General features: G+C 53.7%; 1 protein-coding gene across 2 annotated transcripts in view; it reads right to left on the bottom strand.

Moving 5' to 3' along the window:
- Window positions 1-6940, bottom strand: part of PHF12 (PHD finger protein 12) — a 50731-nt gene extending 43791 nt beyond the window's left edge. The window contains exons 1-2 of one of the 2 annotated variants that reach the window (XM_058163949.1): window positions 6481-6940; window positions 5949-6379 (exon numbers count right to left, since the gene is read on the bottom strand). In XM_058163949.1, the coding sequence (XP_058019932.1) occupies window positions 5949-6379; window positions 6481-6546 (497 nt within the window). In that variant the 5' untranslated portion in view covers window positions 6547-6940. The remainder of the gene's footprint in view (window positions 1-5948; window positions 6380-6480) is intronic. The other variant, XM_058163950.1, reaches the window with a different exon arrangement.
- Between the last annotated feature and the right edge of the window lie 860 nt (window positions 6941-7800).

The following is a 7800-nucleotide window of genomic DNA, read 5'->3' on the forward strand; positions in this document are numbered from 1 at the left end:
TTGAGGGGCTGCCATAAGGAGGGGGGGGGGGGCAATAGCTCCATAGCACCTGAAGGCAGGACAAGAAGCAATGGATGGAAACTAGCTAAGGAGGGAAGCAACCTAGAACTAAGGAGAGATTTTCTAACAGTGAGAAAAAATAATCAGCGGACCAGCTTGCCCTCCAGAAGTTGTGAGTGCTTCATCACTAGAGGTTTTTAAGAAGAGACTGGACAGGCATTTCTCTGGAATGGTGCAGGGTATGGTGTCCAACCTTGGGAACTTTTAAGGTTTGTGAACTTCAACTCCCAGAATTCCCCAGCCACCATAGTTCCAAGGTTGGACCTCCCTAATCGAGGATCTCCTGCTTGCACAAGGGGATTGGACTAGAAGACCTCCAAGGTCCCTCCCAACTCTCTTCTGTTATCCTGTCCTTCCTTGTAATCTGAAGCAGGTTACAATCCAGGGTTTCCCAAAAGCTGATCCTTTAAGAATTGAAACTTTTAGGAGTGGTTCTTAAACTCTTCTCCATTTCAGAAGTCGTCTCCTCACACTCATGCAGCCAACAACGGAGGGGCACATCAAAGAGGGCCACACAGGCAATCCATGTTTAATATACTTTCCACAGCGCATAGAGCTGGTGAACGACTGACTTATTTTTGCGTATTTAAAATATTTATTCTTCACGCTTCGTCTGGGAGGACTCCTCACCAGCCACTAAAGAGAGTCAACCCAATGTGTTATCAAATAATTCACCTTTGTGCCACAGTAACCTTATCTGAACAATCGTAAAAGGAGGTAAGGCCGCCATAAACAGTGGAGAACTACCTGGCAGGTGGCAAATAGCAAGGTCAGTTCTCAGTAGCACCTCTGGCTAAAGCCTGAAAGGGGCCCATTTAGGAGATGAAGGGACAAGGCTGGCCAAATGGACTCTAGTCCTTGGCCATCACCTCTGAACACCCCAAAGATTGCAGAATTGTAAGCATTTTTCAAAATACCAGACTCCTGAGGAAATGTTTTACATGAAGGGTCCCTGGTGCTTCTCCGAGTCTGGTTGTTTTCTTGCAGATGTTTAATTACCAAACTTGGTAACATCATCAGTGCTACAAGGAGGAGGAGGGCTGTGGGATCCTTGGTGCTCTGTGAGCTTGGCTGTTTTCTTGCAGACTCATTATCCACCTAGGGAACATCATCTGTGCTCCATTGTTATTATTGTACTGTTACAACAGCACTGAGGCTCTTCCCTAGTTGGATAATGAATTCTCTGCAAGAGAACCACCAAGCTCAGAGAGCACCAAGGACCCCACAGCCCTCCTCCTCCTCCTCCTTCCCCCTCTCTTTCTCCTCCACTCTGCACACCCCAGCCCTTCTAGCATCCTCCTTGTCGTCCTCCTTCCTTCCTCATTAGCCTCATCCCTGAAATTCCTCCCCCCACTTGTAGCCCTGATGTTGTTAACTAGTTGGGCAATGAAACATCTGCAGTTAAAACCACCAAGCTCAGAAAACATCAAAGACCCCACAATTCAACCCTGACCTACAAATATTCTCCTTTATCAGAACTTTTTACATAGGTTGGAGGAAACCAACAAAGCACAAAGACCATTTTTAAATGCTGGATAAACATTAGCAGAACTGGGACGCTTGAGGAGGTTGGAGTCAGGACTAAACAAACGCATTCAGATGAACAGTTCTCCGTACCCTCTTAGAAGACAAAATGGCACACTCACAAACACACACTCGGGTCTGTCAGAGAACAGAAAGAAACTGGAACTCCTCAACAAGGCAGAGACTCAATTTCCCTTCAAGCCCTCACACAACAGGTCTCCAAATGGCTGACCTATATTGAGAGCAACCGAGCCAAAAAAACAACCAACCAACCCCATACGGGAAGCAAAGTCAGTTCCTTAAAGGTACAGAGTGAGCAACTAGAGAGTAGCCTCCTGGAAGGAAATTCACAAAAATAATATGAAGTGAGGAAGTAGTAAAAGGCTGTAAGTCAGGGGTGTCCAAACTTGGTCCCTTTAAGACTTTTGGACTTCAACTCCCAGAGTCCCTCAGCCAGCAAAGCTGGCTGAGGAACTCTGGGAGTTGAAGTCCAAAAGTCTTAAAGGGACCAAGTTTGGACACCCCTGCTGTAAGTGAAGTCCCAAAGGCGCCTTTGGACTTCATTTTTCCCCCCTCAAAGATGTTTCACACTTTCATCCAAGAAGCTTCTTCAGTTCTTCACTTTTTCGGAACTGGAGAAGCTTCTTGGAAGGAAAAAAGCAAGTTTGGTGGTCTTTGACAAAAAGCCCCTTTGGGACAAGTGTGACCTGGGTGACTGAGAATCTCCATAGACAAGAAAACATTCAAGTTCCTTGTACAGAGCCATTGTTTTTTTTTTCTTCAAAGGAAATTGCAGCTGATTTCAAAGGTTTTGAAACTCTTAACTTGAGAGGTTATCAGTGGGAGTTCACCCAGATGGACAAGATGATTCACTAAGGTTGGAGGCGGCTTTTACAACCATTTGCTCTCTGCCACTATCGGCTTATTTCCTAGTTACCTGCCAAACAAAGCTCCTCTCTTTCCCCTGATGAAATTCCTTTCATTACAGAGATCCCTTTAGCAACCATCCTGACGATGTTCCGGAAGTCTTTAGAAAGCCTGGCTTCTCTCCCAGGCCTTGGGCTAGGGTGTCTGTGGAGGGAGCCCTGGGAGGTAATTTGACGTGCAGTTTGTCTGCATCTTTAGATTCATCTTTTTAATTGTTTACCTAGTTTGCATCTAAGCTTGCCCAGAGTCATTCTGGAATTGGTAACTTCTAAATCTAACAGCTTGGAAGGAATCTGCCCTTTGTAAAGGCAAGCTCGCCCACAAAATGATAAACTTACTTTGGGAACAGCCGTGGAAAGTTAAGGTACTTTTAAGTGTATATTAAAAAGGGAGAAGGAATGAAGATCATTACACCTGGAGACGTACAATATTGTGAAGCTCCCCCGGTCTGATTTTTTCAAATGCGTTAAGAGGGCTACTTCCCAAATTCCCAGCCAATGTGGCCAGTGAAGGCTGGGCATCCTGGTAGCCGTAGAACAACATATATGAAGGCACCAGATTGGGGGAACGGTGAAAGAAAATGAAACAGTCAACCATCTCCTAGCTATTTTTTTTTTTTTATTCACCAAAGCTGTTCAAAGAATCGGTTGCGCTAATGTCAGCATGTTGACTGCAGCAGAAAGAACAAGCCTGCACCGAACAGAAGTTTTTTAAAACACACAATAACTTTCTCGCTAATCTCCATTAAATATAGCATGTCCCAAGAGAAAGGAACAGACTGGACATAAAATATGGGCCACGAGAGTGCAAATTCTCAAGAAATACAAAACAGGCAGGATACTCCATTTATCTATTTTACCAGGCTGTTGACTGAGATTTTACAAACTCTAAGAGTTTCCTATGTATTTTCTAAACAATGCTATGGCAACCATCGATCGCTTTCTTTTGATATCTTAAAAAGGAAGCTATGGATGCTGTGTACACACGCAGGATCTCCTCTGACCAAAAGGCAAGGCTCTAAATGGAGCTTGCGCCTAACTGTAATCCTTTTAATACGAATTAATCCTTCGCCGACTATCCACAGGCTGCATCCCGGTTGCATGAAATCACAAGGGAAGCGAGCGGCCAGGTCAGCGAGAACATATCTAAGGCAGACAGGCCTTTCTTTGTTTGACAGGCAAGTTTTGAGTAGGTAGAGTTCAGAAACAACGCGACCTATCACACACACAGAGGAAAAGGCGAAGAACGGCCTTATTTTTCAGGACAGTTCCCCTTAAAACACTGCATCTTCTTCATTCTCCAGCAAGAGTCCATCAGTTTCCTCATACTGAACAGCTTCTCTCCTGTCTCGTGAGTAATAAAGCTTACATTTTTTAAAGAGCTGGGAGGCAGAGCAGTTCTGATGCCAAGGCCCCAAAGCCCAACCTATAAAATCCAAGCAGAGACCAGCACTCCCCAAACAGAGGAACAAGGCAGGCCCTAATCATGGACAGCTTCTGCCATTTTCCTTCCTAGATTGCTTCCCCTTCCCCATTGTAAGCGAGTCTCTAACGTCCAGCAGCTTACCCTCGGCTCCCAACCAGAAAACGCCTAGAGTGACTGCGGGCGAGAACGAGCGTTGTTTGAAGTCGAAGCAAGAAATGCAAAGCAAAAATTTTTATTTGCAACTGTGTAAACAATATAAGCCAACCCAGCGCCAGAGAAAGCGGGGCCCAAGTTAAACAAATGCAGAAAGAAAGCCTCCCCTGTGCACTGCCAGTTTATATAATTTAAACAAAAACAAATGCCGGGGAAAGAGAACTAAAATGCCACCTTCAATTAAACAGCCATTTGCTTTCCGCCGAATGCAGCTCAGGGCCATCTTAAAAAAAAGAGGCACGGAGTGACCATGTTAGATGGAGAGGCAGGAACCCTCCTCCCCCCCCCACAGCTCCTCACCCACAGCCGCCGGGAGGCAAAATGGTTGGCTGAGGCGCAGCAGCGTGGCCCTGCAGAAGCCAAGGGGAGGCAAGTCTCGGTTCCGCCAATGAGAATGGCAAAGGAGGATGGGAGCCATTCCTCCAGGAGCTGCCAGGAGCCATTGAGACTCAGAGCCGGTGGTAACGGCCTCTCTCTCTCTCATAGATGCGCTGGGGCGTAACTCTCAACCCAGACAATGGCTGGGAGGTGGCAGGGCCCCCTTCCAGCACAGGTCAGGCTGGACCATCAGTGTAACTGTCCTACAGGCACAGAATTCAGGCTACTGTTCTCCTCCTCATCTGCTTCTCCAGCCTCCTTCCCTTTCAGGGCGGGCTGTGTCCTTCCAAAGCCTCAGATCACACCAGACACCTTGCCGGTGGGGTCATCGCCTCCTTCCTGCTGACCAGCTCAAAAACCTTCGGCCGCCTCCAATGGCGAACCTGAGACACAGTACAGCCCAGATTCCCAGGCAGGTGAAAGAGGAGGGCTCCAGACAGGGCAAAAAAGCCACTGGAGGCTTGCTTCCCTGCTGACCCTCCCAATCCGGAGGACGCCTTGGCCTGTCGCACCGCCTTCCTTTTATGGCTGCTGCTGCTGCCGCCGCCACCGCCTCTTCCCTGCGCTCCTGCCAGCTCCGGAGGCCTGCACCACCCACCCTGCCTGCCTGCCTGCCTGCCTAGCGGTCAAAGGCACCTTCTTTCAAACTGGGCTCCCCGATCCCCGGGCTGCCAAATGCAAACAATGGGCTGAAAAACCTGCAGCTTTCACGGCTGGAAGAGAAGGAGGAGCCGAAAAACACCTCCGGGCTATAAACAAAAGAGCTGGCGAGGGAGGAAGCAGCCCGAGCCTGCCTGGGTCTACTTGGGAGTAGCTGGCGCCCTCCTCCTCCTTTCTCCTCCTCCCAGCCAGGAGGGCCCCTGCCCAGCCTCCCTCCCTTCCTAGATGAGCGGGCATGGCTGGGCCTGGGAGGCTGATGGGGAAGGGGGCTTGGCCCCGCTGCTTGGCTGGCGGAGGGGGGGGGGAACACCAGGAGGGGCCCAATGGGCAAAATGGCGCTGGAGGAAAAGAGGCAGCAATCCCAGGCAGGTTGCCATGTTGTCGGCGCCTTGCCCGGCGGGGATGGGAAGCGGCCGGGATAACAGGCGGGCAAGGATAACGGACGGGCAGGGCTGGAAGGATGAGAGGAAGGAAGGAGGAAGGAAGGAAAAGGAGGGAAGGAAGGTGGATGGGAGAGGGAGTTAGGAAAGAAAAGGAAGGTGGGTGGAGGGAAGGAAGGAAGGAACGAGGGAAGCAAAGAGAGGAAAAGGAGGGTGGATGGAAGAAAGGAAGGATAGATGGAGGGAAGAAAGAGGGAAAGAAGGAAGGAAGGTGGGTAGAAGAAAGAAAGGAAGGGAAAAGATGGAAGGAAGGGAGAGAGATGGAGGGAAGGAAGGAAAGGAGGCCGGGACCCCGTCTCTCTCGCTCGCTCGCTCACTCACCAGCACTGGAGGTGGAAGGCGGCCGGGCAGTGGTCGCAGCAGAGAAGGTCGCCGCCCTCCTTGCAGCTGTCGCAGCTGTCGTGGTTCGTGGCGCGCCCGCTGCGTCGTTGGGCGGCGGTGGCGGCGGCGGCCGAGGGGGGCTGGTGGTGCTGCGGGTGGTGGTGCGGGTGGTGGTGGTGGGCGCCGGGGGGGCCGCCGGCGTGGGGGGGCGGCGCCGGGGGGCCCCCGTGCGGGTGGCCGGCGAGGCCCGGCGGGGGCGGCGCGGGGTTGTGGTGGTGGTGATGGTGGTGGTGCTGCTGCTGCTGGAAGTGGTGCGCGGGGTGCCCGTCGCCCGCCGCCTCCTCCTCGCTCCGGCCGCCGGCTCCGCTTCTCGCTCCCGCCGCCGCCGCCGCCGTCGTCGCTCCGCGGAGGGCCAGCAGCGCCTGGATTTGCTGCGGGGAGGGGAGGGGAGGAGTTGGGGAGGGAGGCATCGGTCAGCCGGGCGCCTGACGGGACCCCCTCCCCACCTCCCCTCCTTTCCCCCCGCGCTCACCTCCATGAGGCCCCCCGTGGTGTCCAGGTCGTAGACCACCGTCTTGGCCTCCATCCTCTCCCACATCCAACGGCGAGGGCCGGGCCGCAGCGCGACGCTCAGGCCGGCCCGGCGGGGGAAGCGGTTCCCGGGGCCGCGGGAGACTCTCCGCCTCCGGCTCGGCCTACCCGACGGGCCTGAGGGAGCCCTCCGCCGCCTCCGCCGGGACAGGCCGCGGGTCGGCTGAGGGGACGGCTGCCATGACAGGGGGCGGGGCCCGCGCTGCCTGCCTCGCCGCCGCCGCTGAGGGGAAGGTCGCCCGCCGCCTCACACGCAGGGCCCCGCCGCCGCCGCTGCCACAGCGCTCGTCGCGCAGGCGCACCGCCGCCTCCCCGCCGCCCCGGGAGCATGCGCGCGGCGGCGGGACTCTGCCGCGCAGGCGCGGGGCGGCCGCACCAAAAAAAAAAAAACACAACACACGACGCTTCGGGTTCGCTCGGGGGGAAAGGCAGCGCTCTGGGTCCTCCACGCCGCGCATGCGCGACGATACAGCCTCCTTCGCCGCCCCCCTCTCTTCGCCCCCCCCTCCCGTTCGGCTCCGTTTCCGCGCCCCTCCTTGCCCCCCGCCTCCTGTGTGCGCAGGCGCCGCTTCGTTTACAGGCGGCCTTGATTTGCGCACGCGCGGCCGCTCCGGCACTATTTTTGTTTCTCCCAGGGTCTTTCTGCGCAAGCGCGTCCTCCCCCCTTCTTTTCCTTCATTCTTTCCGTTCCCGTTCGGTTTTGCGCATGTGCCATAGTAAGGTCTGCGCCTGCGCGGAGTGACCTTATCTATACATATATACATACACACACATTAAAAAAATGTTTAATTGCAAATGTACAACCATGTCTATAGTCATGACTTGAAATAACATTTTAATAAATAATGCGGGCTAATAACTACGCGAGGAGTATTTCCCTATTCTTCTGGGCGCAGGTGCTTCGTTGCGCATGCGCGGGACCTGCATTCTCTCCCAGGCAGTCGGTCGGAGTCACGGGAGGTGGGTCTCTTGCGCATGCGCAGAAAGGGCCAGTACCCGAGTCTGCGCACCACCGGCGAGCTGGACCGCGAAGGGAAAGGGGAGCAGTTCTTTTGTTCGCACGCCGACTATGCCGGCTCTGCAAAGGGCTCTTCTTTGCAATAGCGGAGCGGTGCTACGACAACCCAGCAATGTAGTCCAAGGGATTTCCCATTGTACAGCCGAAGAATGGCGAACTGGGGGCATCTTTGGGCCACAATGAAGAGGGCGGGGCGCGGAGGAGCCTTAGGAGGAGGGGGCTTGCAGATCACGATGGAGAGGG

This window comes from Ahaetulla prasina, chromosome 1 (assembly GCF_028640845.1).
Source record: "Ahaetulla prasina isolate Xishuangbanna chromosome 1, ASM2864084v1, whole genome shotgun sequence".
Classification (NCBI taxonomy): domain Eukaryota; kingdom Metazoa; phylum Chordata; class Lepidosauria; order Squamata; family Colubridae; genus Ahaetulla; species Ahaetulla prasina.